At 39.5% G+C, this 16,011-nt stretch overlaps 1 protein-coding gene across 6 annotated transcripts in view; it reads right to left on the bottom strand.

Annotated features, from left to right (window-relative positions):
- Positions 1 to 16,011, bottom strand: part of enox2 (ecto-NOX disulfide-thiol exchanger 2) — a 185,107-nt gene that overhangs the window by 7,630 nt on the left and 161,466 nt on the right. For all 6 annotated transcript variants that reach the window (XM_041989987.1, XM_041989990.1, XM_041989986.1 and 3 more), the window contains 5 exons: positions 13,914 to 14,028; positions 11,263 to 11,450; positions 7,308 to 7,445; positions 1,659 to 1,715; positions 815 to 920 (listed from right to left, as the gene is read on the bottom strand). In XM_041989987.1, the coding sequence (XP_041845921.1) occupies positions 815 to 920; positions 1,659 to 1,715; positions 7,308 to 7,445; positions 11,263 to 11,450; positions 13,914 to 14,028 (604 nt within the window). The remainder of the gene's footprint in view (positions 1 to 814; positions 921 to 1,658; positions 1,716 to 7,307; positions 7,446 to 11,262; positions 11,451 to 13,913; positions 14,029 to 16,011) is intronic.

Genomic DNA, 16,011 nt, shown 5'->3' with positions numbered 1-16,011 from the left:
TGTTTAACCTCGGTCTTCACACTTCTGTATTATAAACTCGCTACAACGAGATTGTTAGAGGGGCTTTACATGCAGCACCACTAAGATTAGAAAGCAGCATGGCTATCAAGTGGACACTCAGTTTTGTGCAAGTACAGAGTTGAGGATCACCACCAACACCTTCATCATTTTTACTTTCCTTTAATAGTTTTACATTCGTTATGAGGACAATAGAGATAAATGAAAACAGTTCTGCTCTGCGTATCATAGTCAGATTGACTCTCCACCACTAGCCTTCTCATGCCACGCTGCCATCTCAGCTTCAGTTGTGGGCAGGACACATCTGCCATGTGGGTGTAACCTGCACAGCTATATTTGTTACGGTCTTCAGTTAGCAGGTAAATTTAATATTTAAAATATCCAATGTGTGTTTGTGCTTTCACATCTGAGCAGCTTGGTTTGGTTAAACTTTGTTTTCCCTCTTAGGGATAGTAATTTAAGCTGGACTGAGATCTGTCAGGCGACATCAGAACTGCTCACTTCTGTATGAAGCTGAAATTTAATTTATGTCATTGGTGATTATTTTATTAATTCATGTTTGCTGGATAGTTATTTTTTCTGTGATGTTACAAACTCATGTTTATTTCTGTTTTAAATGACCTTTGATCAATTTGTAAGACACTCCAAAAGCCTCTCTGCTTTGTCTTGTGTAAAAAAAAAAAAAAAAAAAATTAAGAGGCTGAAAACTTTCTGTTTTAATGATTTTATTTTATTGGTTAGGACATTTATGTTTAATAAACAGCATAAAAGGAGTACCAGACGAAAGTCAGCTTACCAACTAGCAGAGCTTCCCTCTCAGAGTGGATGGGACTTGGTTGACTCTTCTCTGTGGGACCTTCCTTCTCCTGACTGCAGGACACCACCGTTGACATTGTGGCTTCCTAAAAAAAACACATATACACATAAAGCTATCATAAATTAATCTGTTATTAGATTATGATGTAAAACTTGTATGTAAACTGATGCAAGCCGTACAATATGTGAAGAATCATACACAAATATGTACAACAATCACATTAGACAGCTTCACCACAACACATCCATCTGCAGGACGATAAGACCAGGGAGGAAATTACGCTGGCTGGTATATTTATGATAGAGCAATGCATGTCATAAACACACACAATGACACAAAAAGGAGGAGAGCTTAAAAGAAAAAAAAATGAGGGAAAGGGAAGGCCATCTGAAGGTATATGATTAAGCTGTTTGTTTCAGATCTCTGACAGCTGCCAGAAAAAAGGCCGCAGATATTCTCCCTTCATTTATTGTCATAAACAGTACTGCATGTATAGTTTCTGCGTCTGGTGTGGGATGCCTGGTGGCCTTCTTCAGTTTTTAATATATCAATAACACCCTGCAAGAGAGTGCGAGTGTGTGGGAGTGCACACATATGCAAGACATTTTGACTTTATGTCTCCTTTATTTCCAAGCCCAGTTGTGTCTGGGTGATTTATTCAATAACAAATGCGGTTAAATTGAAGCAGTTTGGCCTCTAATGATCTGTCATGTCACTGGAGGAAGTTAGACAGGAAAGTCAGGAAAAGATGAAAAAGTAGGGAGAATGATAACACAAAGATATATCTGGAGGACAGGGGAGGACTCAAAGTTTTTCCACTTACGCCAGTTAGATTGATGCTCTCCTCGCTGCCTCTGTCGTCTTGTTTCGAGGTCTCCAGCTGTGGCACATGAGAAAAATATGAGGAATGCTACATGGTAACAAAATAATGGGCAAAGTGGCTTGGTACAAGGAGGTACTCAAGAAAAGAAGAAATACCAGTATTGTTTATTATTAGACTGAAGTCCAAAAATGAGAGGATTTCAAACAAACGAGGAAACTTACTGAACTCCACATGGATACAACCAACTAAAGATGAGTCAAAACTGGCACAAACAAGTCATCTATTAAATATGTAACAGTTTGCGTCCTAATTTTTCTGAATATTTTGTCTCTAATGATGCGTTTAAAAAAAAAAAAAAGCAACAGCAAACTCATCTTCTGCAAATGAAGTGATTAACAGTTACAGTCATTTATCAAGCAGAAGGAGCAAATGATCTAGTTTCAGCTTGTCAGATGTAAAACCTCAGTAATGACCCCTGTTTTACGTTGCTGTCACTTGTGTTAGTCAAAAAAGATAAAGGTTAGAGCCTAGTGTACCATGATGTGTGGCATGAATCCTTCTTCCAGCAACGCTTATCAAGGACTTGGAAGATGAAAAGACTAAAGCAGAGTACATTGTTTATTGCATAAATGTGTACAAATGTGCATTATATATAAAACCTTTTAGGTCTGCTGCAACAAATCTCCCAGCGTGCATGTTATCAGTCTGAAGTATGTTGTAAAAGGTGCAGACAGAAGAAATTCCATATTGTTCAGTTCATCTTCTTTGTCTGGAATTTTTTGTTTTTATTTTTTCTGCCTGAACTGAGATCAATCTGACTGCATGGTTAGTTGAAGCGCTCCTTCTTTGTGGTTACAAATATCTGAACTCATGACGTCAGCTGCAGACGGATGCGGTGGCTCCTCGCAGACTGGTGCAGACCACATTTGTGTCAGAAAAGCTGCATGGATTTTAAAGTGAAATGTTTAGTCTTATTTGTTATTGGAATAGAGCTGCTCAACAGTTTGGTCCTCATTTGTCTTCAGTTCTCTCTTTATTTTAGTAAATCACGCTAAACTTGGCCCAATAGAAGGAAGCAGAATCCTGCCATTTTGTTTTTCAGTACCCTTTTTCTTGCTTGTTTTTCCTCGCATTGGTTACAGTGATAAACTACTGGGTAGTGACATTGGATTTCAGAAGTGCACCTGAGTCCATGCAGTAGTTTCAGCAGCAGAAGAGTGTGATTTTTATTGCAGTGCTGTGTGAGGGAAGCAGCTCACGGACATCCATTCAGAATTGGTTTTTGACTATTCTCTTTGCATTTAGATGTTTCCGCAAATTTTTAGGATCTTTTATTATTATGGCCAATAAACTTTTCAAGTTTAACAGCAGTCTTCAACACTGAGCTGGACGCTCTTCCCCTCTTTATGAAATAGTCTTCTGGGTTCAAAAAGGTCTTTGAATTTTATTTTTTATTAATTTATTTTTCATGTTTTTAGTATTTGCTATTAAATTAATGCATTTAAACCACTTTCAATCGAACATGGGCTTTGGATGATTTGCTAATTGTGTTTGATTTACATTTCCAACAGCACTTAACTTTTCAGAGATGAGTGTATAAGCAGTTATAGGTTAAGTTGTACGTATTTCCACACTGAACCTGTCTGCAGGATATATAATTGAAAGAGGGTTAAAAACTATTCAGAACATCTGTCAGTGAGAGATTGGAGATGAGTGCAGCTTAAATGTTGGGACTGCAGCAAATACTTTGGGACGATCTTCCTCTGAAGGCTTTTAAGCACTGATTTCATTTATATGTGTACAGATTACTTTTTTTTTTTTTTTTTTTACAGGAAAGGCAGCTAAAGTGAAAAGTTCATAATCTGCTAACTTTTATGTCAAAGTTGTGGCGCAAGAAGCTGTCTGACATTTGGTCACACTGAAGTAAAAACAAACACCTTTTCCTTGAGGAAAGCAAGTATTTAATGTCGGTGGAAAGCGGCTTTAGCAGATTCTAAAGCTGCTTTCCACACTATAGGAAAATATTGCAGCTGATGTTATTTAGTTTACCTAGTTTGGGTTCAGGGATTCCTATGCAAGTTTAGAAATTTGAGTTTAAAAAGACTAAAGAATCTACTGTAATTATTGTAAGAGCAGGATCCCTCCTTTTGGCTTTGCTTACATGTGGAACAAATAGTGAGAACATTTGGGCAGCACCGTCACTTAATGCGTCTCATTGAAGTCAAAGACTTTACAGAAATGCCATGTTAAGTCAGTCGGGTACCCATTTAATCAGACAGACTATCAACGGTTCAGTCAGGCGTTAAAATGACTTGGTGGCAGCATAAATACATGGAAAACATGATAAAGATGTTTGTTATGATGATAATAACAATAGAATGATAATAATAATAGGGTTATTGTCGTCAGTGACCTGCGTGAAAGGCAGAAGTGTGTGGAGACAGCTCGGTGACGAGTGAACCGGTGAAGGAGAGCTGACGGCGTGAAGAAATCTCTTCAAGTTGACAAATCATCCCACAATGACTGCTAATCTTCAGAGAAACCCGCACCCCAAAATTGATTTCTTTTTCTCCCTATAATGAGACTGTCTCTCATGATTCATGTTTACACATATACAGGAATTTAATTAGCATATTACCCAGAGCTCACAATCGTGGGGACGCATTTCTAATCAAACTCATCACCATTAATAAACTATTGACAAGTGTCCGTCTGAAAAGGGGCTCTGTTATCACATTACTAATTCAGCTCTGTGTTATAGGAAACCCTAAGTGATCTCAAAGCAAACAAACACACACATCAAAGCTCCCCACATGGTTTGAGAACCTTTACTTTGGATTATTACCCAGTTTAAGAGGTGATTTAAATGAGGCTCATTTTAACAATAACCGTTCCACTCATTATGCTGAGCCAGAGGGAACATTAACAAACACCTGAAAGCTGGGAATATGAGACAACAGTAAGACAGTAGTAAACATGACATGGCTACCAGAGAAAAACAGCCCCTGGAACTTGAAATTATTAATAATAATAATTGAAGACTGAGGATTTATTTAGGAGTGTAGAACTGTAGTCAAATAGCTGGGTATTAATCAGTATTAGATTAAAAAATTGCCCCAACACATTCATCAAATGAATAATGTCGTAGGAGTGGCCATAGCTGGTGGTTTGTCCTTGTGTAGCAGCTCTGAGAGAGGACAAGTGTTTTATTTTAGTGAAATATCCTCTGTAGGAAGTTTATTCTGGTCACGCTGATCGGTCAGTCGCTGCCTTTTGTGTGATTCCTGTGCAGAAGCATCCAAGAATGATGGTGCATGAGTAAGTTACTGGTGTTTGATTCCACAAAAAATTTCAGCTGCAGAAAAGTAAGGAAGAAATTTGACTGGGTTCAACCAAGCTGTGCATGTTTCTAGTTTAGGAGAGAAAAAAAATCTCTAAGGCTTTTCAGTGTGGTTGCTGTTCAGCGAAGTGGACATCCTGCACGGTAGAGCAACATTTCTTCTAAATTTCATAATCTCAGACAGACTTTGAGACAGACAAGATCACATGCAGAAGGGATTTTTTTTAATGCTGGCACTTCTTGATGATGATGAGGATACAACATGTGGGCTAATTGTGAGTTAATGATCTTGGGAGAATCATTTTGTTGGCATGGATCTTTTCTGGAAGCTTTTTAAGATCTTTACACCTACACACAAACGCTGCTTGGATGATGATGTAAAAACCACAAGCCTTGACATTTGGCCTGCTATTAAATTAAAAAACTAAACAGGTAAAGTGGGCTGCTGATTTTATTTTCTTCAACATGGTTGATTCCTTATAAATCGTAGGAATGCTGCTCTGTTTTTTTTTTTTTTTTTACATCATTGTCAAGCAAACAATACTGCTTGCTGCTACCTTTACGCTTTTGCTGGTTTGCCTGAGTTTAAAGTAAAAGGTGGATGACAGCTCAACTTCTTGGGTAGTTATTTGTCTTCAGATTTGTTTAACTGTGCCAAGAAGAATAACAGTTCAAGCTTAATTGCCTCCACATGCAGTCTGATAGAATTCCATTCAAACCAAGTTTTTTCGGCTCCCATTAAAATGCATTTCCCCACATTCCAGGTAAGTTACATGTCTTTATTAGGTCCACCTGTTCATTTGCTTGTTAATCAAAATACACAGAACCTTGAATCAGCAGAAGACCACAGCAGGTGCCTCTCCTGTCAGCAAAGAACAGAAAATCAAGGCTAAACTGGAATAAAGGGGTCTAGAAAATGGATGGAAAAAAGATTGGAAAATCTTTTTCTGGTCAGATGAGTCTTAATTTCAGCTGCAACATGCAGACGGTAGAGTCAGAATTTGCTGTAGGCTAAACAATGTGAAAGCATTAATCCATCCTTGTAACAATGGCTCAGGTTAGTGGTGGCGACGTAATGGTGTGAGGGACATTTTCTTTTGGGCACACTTTGGTGCCAGCATGGCATGATTTAAACGCCACTACCTAACTGAGTATTGTTCTATTCTCTATTCTAATCTACAGTCATTTAGCAAACGCTTTTCTCCAAAGCGATTTACATCTGAAGGTGACTAGGCAGTGGAGTTAAGGGCTTTGCCTAAGGACCCAACTAGAAGGTGTTCATATTGACCCCCCTGACCCCCAAACTGGATCTCAGTCCAGTAGAGCACCTTTGGGATGTGCTCATCATGGATGCAGAGCCAACAAATCTGCGGCAACTGTGTGATGCCATCATGTCAATATGGACCAACATCTCTGAGCAATGTTTCCAACACCTAGTTGAATTTATACCATGAAGTACTAAGGTAGTTCTGAAGGAAAAAGGGGTCCAATCCAGCAAGGTGCACCCAAAAAGTGGCCAGCTAGTGTGAAACACATCTCAGAGTACAGCTAAAGACCAAACCGCATGTATCCTAACCAGTCCGGCTTTAGGAGTTGTGCTGTGCAAATGTGGAATTTTTCTTTTTAATAAACTGGGCCATAAAAGACTTTCTCATATCCCACAAACAATAAACAATCAAATAAATGATTAGAGTTTAAAATTGCATGTGTTTTTGATGGAGCTTGTTATTGTGAAAAAATAGAGGGAAAACAAAGGAAGCTCAAATGATCATATTCATGAGACTTTAAACTTGAACTCGGCAGTGCAAACTTTTTTGGAGCAAGATTACAAATTAAAGAGCTGATTGTACTGTGTGTTAAAAAGGAATTAAAGATGCTCTGGGGAGAAAAATAAGAATGAGAACAGTAAAGGGGCTAAATGAATGCAAACACTGTCAGCCTTTCATGCAGTTTGGATATTATGAAGATCCATCCAAACAGGCTATTTTGAGATACCTGATGAGCAGAGATTATTGAGACGTTATCTTACCCAGAAACATCGTGTTACAACATTTATATTCTGACCCTTTTGTTCATTGATGATTTATTCCTTTAATTTCTTTTGCGTGTTAAATCTTCCCAAACAGCTCGAAGTAATTCTTTCATATGAAAGTGCAGATTGCTCTCTTTCAAACGAAGACAATAACACACAGATGAGCTCTGCTATGAAACTTAGTAAACATGCTGCTTTTGCCAAATTTCTATTCTGTATTTATTCCGAGGAAACCAGCATAGAAAAGATTTTTTTCTTTTTCGTATTTCACACTAACCTGAATTTGTGTGTTTTGCAATTTTTGAAGACCTTCCTTCAGATTCTGGACTTGTGTCTTCAGCTGCTGTTTGTCCTCCAAACTCTTCTCCAGTTCAGCCTCCCGTTGCTTCAGTTCTTCCCTCATTTTTAACAGTTGCTATACAAAAAAAAAAGAAAAAAAAAAAAGGTGACAACATGAAGTCGTTGATGAAACTTTGTGCTAACTCGCCATGGAATTGTTGACATCAACTCAAAGTGCTCTAAAAGCAGAGGAAAAATCAGTCATTTACTTATTTAGCATCCAACCCTACAAAGGTAGTTATAATTTTAACTGGATTAAAAAAAAAATGCCTTTAATAAAACTTCTCAGGGAGAAAGCTACTGTTGACTTTTCCGTGTGTCCAAAAGCAGCAATTCGCCGAATCCTTTGCTTGCAAACAGTGAAAAATTAAAATCTGTGAACATTATTGTGGTGCGTTGTGATGACAAGTATATCACTCATCTGGGTTTCAGAGCCGGTTTGTATTGCAGCATGAGGACAGCTTTTAGGGAAGCTTTGAGCGCTAACAACTATATTTATCTGCAATTTGTCCTCTGAAGTCATCTATTGAACACAGATAAAAAGATTCACATTTTTTCCCATCTGCTGACATCAAATACTTTTTTTTTTTTTTTGCCAGATACACTTCCACTGATAAGAGAGTTAAGGGCTGTCAGTACATGCTGATAACGTTTTATTGCAAATTTAAGTGACTGCCATGATACAACATGTGGACACTGGCAGGGAAAGGTATCCAATTTCAGTGTCTTCCATTTCATTTAATCCATTCACCTAATCTTTTCATAAACATGCCATGGGAGACGTAAATCGGAAAGGTAATTACTCTCTGAGAGCAGAAATGAACAGCAGGGTCTTAATGGATTCTCTTCTTCTAAACATTGAGTCGATCATAATTTCCATTACCTGCGACAGCTAGCTGAGTGAAGACGCTTGACAAATGCCAGAGTTAATTTAGTACTTCTTTAGGATCTCAAAGGTGAATTTAAGGGTCACCTTTGGTTGACTGGGTAAACTTAAAGATATGTCACCAGAGTCCATGTCAGAGCTGACCTGGGGCTTTTGAACATAACCAACAGATGTACTTCAACCTGTTGACGTGACATGTTTCTAAGGAAGTAGTAGGAAATATTGTCCATCTTAGTTTCATTTCCATCAACCAATGACAATCATGGGTTCACTGAAAGGACCTCAGGTAAGATCGTTTGCTGTTTTCAAGAATGAGCACAAAAGCCAAACTGTTGATGGTCATGTAAAGTATTTAAACACACTTAATGTGAGCTTTATCATGATTAATATATTTTTATTTAGCCATTTCCTTTTCTTTAGCTTAACTTTATTTGTATAGCACTTCAACCACAACAAGATGGGAAACAAATTGCTGAACTCAATACATAAAAATGTGAAAACTAAAACTATAATAATGCAGTGAAACACAAAATACAATAAAAGTACAACAACTAAACTTAAAAGCAGTAAAATGTCTCATGTTGGGTCGAAGGCCAGTGCATAAAAATGGGTTTTCAGATGGGTTTTGAAAAAGGACAATGATGGAGCTTCTCTAATGTGCAGCAGTAAATAGATCCAAGGCTTCGGAGCAAAGGCTCTGTCCCCTCTGAGCTTCCGCCTAGACCTCGGTATTTCCAGAAGGAGCTGATCAGCAGATCTGAGGCGAATACGGAGAGAGCAGCTCAGAGAGGCACAGCGGGGCAAGACCATAAAAGAATCTTAAAATCAGCTCTTTAATGTACCGGCAACCAGGGGAGCGATGCGAAAATCAGTGTAATGTGGTCTCTCTTACGCAGAAGGCGAGCTGCAGCACTTTGAAAGAGTTTGAGACAAAGGAGGGAAGACTTCCTTACTCCAAGATAAAGTGAGTTACAATCATCCATACAGGAAGTAATCAAGGTATGGATAACTCAAACTGTTGAGTGGTTAAAACTGGTTTTACTTTAGCAACTTGATGAAGATGAAAAACTTTACCACTGAGCTTATCTGATGATCTAGTTTAAAACTGCTGTCAAATTAAAAAAAAACGAGTCAAACTGTTGGTTTTAAAAAGCCGCTTAACAGCAACAGAGATCTGACTGGCAGTAAAAGAGTTAAAAAGCCTGCAGCGCCAAGGAAGAGCGCCAGATTTAACTACAGCGCATGAAAGTCCACTTCAAACACTATGGGCACGCACGGGATCTGAAATGGCAATGTCACTGATTTCCATATTAAACTAAAACAATCCATATGAGAGGGTGAAGTCTAGTAAATGTCCTTGTTCATGTGTGGCTCCAGACAGAAACTTTAAGAGTCAATGAGCTCTAAAAAGTCCTTCACTAGAGGATTATCAGGACAACACTATTGGATATTCCGGCTTGGAGTGACCCACCTCAGATGAAGTCAGTTCAGAGCTGGAGTTTGAGGATGACACACAGCATAGTTTGCAATTAAAATTGTTCGTAAAAACAGACGCTGTTCCTCCTCCGCGACCAGACTTCCGTGGGGAGCTAAAATAAGAACATCCAGCTGGTAAAAGTTCTACAGAAGCACTACACTCACCGGGAGATGCCTATGTCTCCGTCACACAGAAGAAATCCAGACAGCGGGAGGTGACGAAACCCCTTAGAATAAAAGTTTTGTTCACCAGCTATCTGGCGTTCACTAGGCCAAACCTAGCCGGGGCCATAGCAGACTGAGTATTTCGGGGAGAGCATCTTTAAATTCCTGGGGTTCACCCCATGAGAGCATTTGTGGCAGGGCTACTATCCCTCATCAAAGCCAGCAACAGGAAAAATGCAGACTTCAGATGGATCCAGAAAACCCCAGAACAGATAATCAAAGTTCTGACTGGGAAGTGTGAGTATGCCTAGGAAGCCATCAAATTCACCAGCTGGCTTGCAGCGTTTGTGGCGTGGGAGGAAGGCTGACGCTCTGAACAGGTGAGCTGGAAGGCCCGATAGCAGCGGGGGCAAAGTTGTTTTGTCCATTGTAATCAGGCGTACATAGATCTGTCACATTATACCGAAGATCTAAAAGAAACTGTCGTTCATACACCAACAGAGACTCCGTATGCTGTGCCAAAACACAGAAATAGCACAAACACAAACCACAGGGAGAGCAGCAGATGAGCAGAAACGCACACTGGCGCCATCTTTCAGGTGATCCGTACACATCAGCAGCACATGGAGGCCATGTCTCTATCATAGAGATTTCTTATCATAACTGCTTCCTGACAATATTTTACATGTAGATCTTCTGCACGTATTTATCAACTTCTTTGTTGTTTTGCACCTGCCTATTGGATCCTTTATTGATCATCTTGTTAAAAGGTTGTTTGACTGCTAGACATCAGAACAAAAAGGAAAAAACAAAACAAAACAAATATTGTTCAGTCCCTGTTGTATTTTGTAGATTTTTAAAAGGTTAGAACAAAAACTTATGTGGAATTGAAAATTTTCCATTTTCAATCCCACAAACTTACTCTGAGATTTGATGGACGTTTTCAAAGAAAGACAAAAAGAAATTCAATATTTTTTATGTGCTTGGATAAATGATCTAAAAACTGTTTAATAGCTTTGGCTTTTTTCCCAAGAAGTACTGTTTTTGTTTTTTTTTTTTTTAATCACAACACAACTAAAACCCTTTACAAGAGTGAACAAGCTTTGGAAATATTTTTAGCTGCTCTTACAGCTGTAATGTTCTGCTCATTCCCAGATAGCACTTAGATTTTTTTCAAACACCAGGTCATGAATAAATGACAGTCAGGGTTTTCATCTCGTGTGGAAAATTCAATGGGTTAACCCGAGCGACCTTGTTTTTTTATGAAAGAAGCCGATGTAGAGCAGAAACGGACAGGATATTAGACTCACTGTTGACTGGAAGTTTTGTGCTTTTCTGTCTTTGTGTATATACAACACAGAACTACCTTCTGCATGCCTTGCAGAGCCTGCTGCAGGAAGCTGAGCTGCTGTGAGTGAGTGCTGTCCTCCTCGCTTCTGATTGGTTGGTTCTTGCCTTGTTCCTGTTTGAGCAGCTCCACTTCATTCCTGTAGGCGTCCAGCTGGCAGCGAAGGGAGTCGTTCTCCTCCTTTAAGGCCTCTGCTTGAGAAACACCTACATATGTTAAACATGGAGAACAATATGAGATGTGCTGGTTAGTGTGGATACCCACTCATTCAAGCCTCACATGCTGTCTTTTTTCTTGACTCGGTTCTTTTGGTTGACTATTTATTTCAACAAAACAAGATTAAATGCTGTTAAGCTGAACATTTTCTTTCAGTTGGGTGTAATCATACCCAATTTTGGTATTTTAGAAATCTACAATCTGAAACCCAAATTAAAAACATCCATTCAGCCAGTGTGTACTTATAAAAACATTTCTGCCTCTTCCTGAAGGACAGTGTCAGAAATGCCCTTGTGTGTATTTTAAAGTCCCCAAAACAGTATTTCACGATACACAGTAACTCACAGTTGGAGCACTTCTTTAAACTCAGATAGGCAATCCTCTCACTAGATCAACAGCACAAAAGACTGATGTGTATGTTAGAAAATATCCCATTCTTCATTAAAAAAAGCCACAGATACAAGGCTCTGCTGCTATGATCAACAAGGGGGATTTAACTGTAAGGTTAAAGCTTTATAAACATCACACACATTCAATAATGAAGCACTTCTAAACAAATTGTGGTAGTTACTGAAACAAAACAAGCATCCTTCCACTAATCCAAAACAACATTTCTCATTTATATTGCTGAAATAAACACAAATTGTACTCATAACTTGATAAATATCAGGTAAAAATTTTATCTCTGCACCCCTGTTACATCTGCATGAAGTAAATATCCATCATCTAAATTAAGGAGCTGATGGGTGCCTGGACTTTGAAGGACATTTGCATTTGATGACATTTGTATTCATAACATCAGCATTTGAGCTCTCACATTACAATCTGCTAAAGCAAGAGGAACAATGATATTTCTATATACATCCTGTGTCCAAAGACCAAAAACCTGGAGCATACAATGACTGGAAGCTTTAATAATCCTTGAGCGTTCTGTCCAATAGTTCTCTGCTGGACATCTGACCTGACCTACTGAGCAGACGGACTAGACAGAGGGAAGTATTATTAATCATAAGACCTGCTCAGCTCCAGAGATGTGCAGTACTATCGGCTTGCACCTCTCCTGCAAGGCTAGAGAAGAAGCTCTGAGAAAAAAAGGCAATACCCTGACTGAAAGGGATATAAGCCCCATCCTGTGCGAATGAGTGTGTTTGTGCATGTATGTGTGTGCATAAAAGGGTTTCTTGTTAGGCAATGTGTAGGTGTTCATGAGTGCTGCCTGCAGTCTATCATGAAGGACCATTGGCAACGTTAATGAACTCTTGCTGGGTGAGTGTGTGTGTCCACACTGGGTCTGTGTGTATGTCTCTCCAAGCAAAATGAAGGTTTGAGGTGAGAAGGGTATTGATCTGAGAGCCTCATCAGCTTGGCGTGAGGAGATGTCAACTGCTTGGCCAGATTCTGTTACATAACAGGCAGCGCTATCGACCTGCAGTTATGCGTGAGCCGGAATGTGCGCACACACACCTTCGGGCATACAGTCATACATAAGAGCTCGCTTTTCTGCGCATGACTCAGAGGCATAGCATCGATTCACTTTTAAAGAGGCTGCACTCAGAACACAGGTGTTTTTAACAGGGCAGGTTGGCGTGTAAACATGCCCCTTTTCTTAAAGGTTAAGTCAGTGAAGGGGGTGTAACGCTCGGTGTGTTAACACAAATACCAAGATGTGTCACATTAACAGCCACTACCTCAGCTAATCCTGCAGCATCAAGCAGTATGACAGGTCTTTGACAGCAATGCTAATTACTGATAGCTAAATAGCAAGGTTGCAAATGAGAAGGGGCTGAGCTGACTACTGAATTTACATATATTTGCATGCTAATTAGAGATCCTGTCAAATTAGCAAATGGCAGAGATCAGCCTGATTAAAAGAGAAGAAGAGAGAGGAAATAACACGTGGAAAAGCACAGAGTACAAGAAGATGGATAACCTTATATGGGGTGGTGAGCTGTTTCTACATGTTGCCCTGGTGACTACTCTAGACTCATGGGTTATTTTTATGGGTACTGAAAGATAAGCAACACCGTTAGTTTTTGTTATTTCAGCAAACACAAAAAGCGCTTTCAGTGAAAAATATAAGATTCCTGCTTGTAAGTTGTTCCCCAGTCTGAAATTTGATGGCAACTGGCAGGTGTGAAGAGATGCCTCAAGATACACACTCCTATGTGTATATTTACTGGGGCGAATGACATTCAACAGTCAAGTTCAACATCAACTCAGTAAAGCGTGCATGGAGTCAGCATCTTGATGTCCTTTGAAAATGTTTTTATTCATGCAGAGCTGTAAGATGGCTGTCAGATGCTTGGGGGATGATCACAGTCATCTCAGTCAAACGAAGCCATCTACCTCAGTTTTTCAACAATCAGTCTTATCCTCTGGAGATCTCAATCTGTATATGTCCTGTCAAGATGACAGAAGCACTGAACTGCGGATTCGTGCATGCAAATGCATACCTGAATCCTCTGAGTCCTTGCTGTCAGGGGCATCCTCCATATCATCATCAGACATCTCCATCTCTTCTTCTCGTCTGATGCCCATCAGCTGCTCATTGTGCATATTTCTGATCTCCTGCAAACACAAAGAAAGGACGGGTGGGTGAAAACTGCAAATACTCATAGGCAATACACACTTTCAAGCAGGGGCTGAAATAGAAGTAGTATAGTCACAGGTTAAGTAACCTTGTTTAAAGTTAATACTAAGCATGAGCTCTGAGGATTGCCAATAACACACCAGCACAGAACAAAGGAGTGCAGGAGACAAAGATGAAATGTCTTGGGGATGCACTCTAGTCCTCCTTCTGGTAAGTAATACGGCATATGCAGAAGTATGAAGTTTTTTTTTAAGTCCTTAAAAAAAAAGAGATAATGAAAACAAATTCCATCGATCCATCCGTTTTCTGACTGTCATATGAGGTTGGGTCATGAGGACAAGAGTCTAAGCAGTGATCCCCAGAGCTCCCTCTCCCCAGCCACCTTCACCAGTGCTTCCAAAGGGATATCAAGTCACAGCTACTGGTATATTGAGCCTTCTGACTCAGCTCTTTCTCCAGTCTTACATCCACATCACTGAAGGTGCTGCACCTGTCAATTGTTCGCTCCTTTCTATCAACACTCATGAACAAGACTGAGATACTTAAACTTCTCCGTTTGAGGCAGTGACTCACCCCCTATATGAAGAGGGTCCTCAACCATTTTCTATCTGGGACCATGGCCTCACATTTGGAGGTGTTAATGCTAATCCCAGGAGCTTCAAACTCCCGACTGCTAACGTCTGGTATCTATTTGATGAAGCCAACAGGACCACATCATCTGCAAAAAGCAAAGTGCAATCCTAAAATGACAGACCCAAAACCCCTCCCTCCCTTGGCTGCACCAAGAAACTGCCCATAAGAAATACAAACAGCATATGCGACAAAAAACCGCCCTGGCAGAGGCCCACCCACACCAGAAATGTATCTGACTTAATGCTGGTAAATACAAACCAAGCCCTCACTAGCCCATTCGGAAGAGGAGGAAAACCCATAATCCTGAAAAACCCCTATACACCACCACAAAGGATGTCATAAACTTTTTCTGTCTGCAAAACCCATGAAATTCCTCCACACCTCCCAGCCAATCTTTGTGAGGGGGAAAAGATGTCCAGAGTTACATAACTAGAATGATAACCATATTGCTCCTCCTGAATCAGAGGTTTGACCATTTGCTCAACTCTTCTCTCCAGCACTCTGATTTTTGTTTTGATATATTTTTTCTGAGGAAGCCGAGAAGTTGGAACACACTTGCTCATCCTGTTTAAAACGCTGGACCACCATCTCAGCCTGCCAGTCCTGAGGGCTTGTTCCTCTGTCTTTGGGAGTAACAGGTGGAATCTGTTGTATTTAAACTGCTGATATCTGGCTGTGTAGATCTATCTCGTTTGAGGAGTGTGTAGTCATTATGCCAAGATCAACAGAATTCTGTTTTTTTTAACCCAAGAAACCCCTCTAACCTTTTATAACTTAAGTAATATTACATGGACAAGTGTTCAAAACCATCAGGTTTATAAGAGAGAAAATTACACAGATTTCCTGAAGTTATTTCCACTATATGGAGGTAATACTCTAATGCTGAGGAAATTTTGAAAAATGCAAAAATGAATGACTGAAAAAGCCAAATTTCCTTGCAGCTATTTGAAGTATAGTGTCTGTGTGATATCTTAGCCTGGCAATTTATTTATTTATTGTTTTTAAATCTATTTACTTATTTACTTTCACTGCATTCGGCTTTGATCCATGTTGTGACTATATATGGTATTCTGTATGTACAAACACTACAAGTACAGACATGAGTGTCTTTAAGAATAAATAAAAAAAAATAAATAAAAAGAAGGTAAAAACTACTTTTGAAAGTTTGAAAACACAGAGTTGCCTGGGAGTAAACAAACTTATGACCATCTGTCAGTTGTTGTTATCAACCAAAGCCCAAAGCAGAGGTCAAACAGGTACTTTACATACACAAATACAGGAGGAAACATAACCAACTGGTGTGAATGGAGCGCACACACCCACCCACA

The sequence above is a fragment of the Melanotaenia boesemani genome, chromosome 7 (genome assembly GCF_017639745.1).
Source record: "Melanotaenia boesemani isolate fMelBoe1 chromosome 7, fMelBoe1.pri, whole genome shotgun sequence".
NCBI lineage: Eukaryota > Metazoa > Chordata > Actinopteri > Atheriniformes > Melanotaeniidae > Melanotaenia > Melanotaenia boesemani.
The sequence above is the reverse complement of the archived record's forward strand: the minus strand, read 5'-3'. Positions and strand labels throughout refer to the sequence as shown.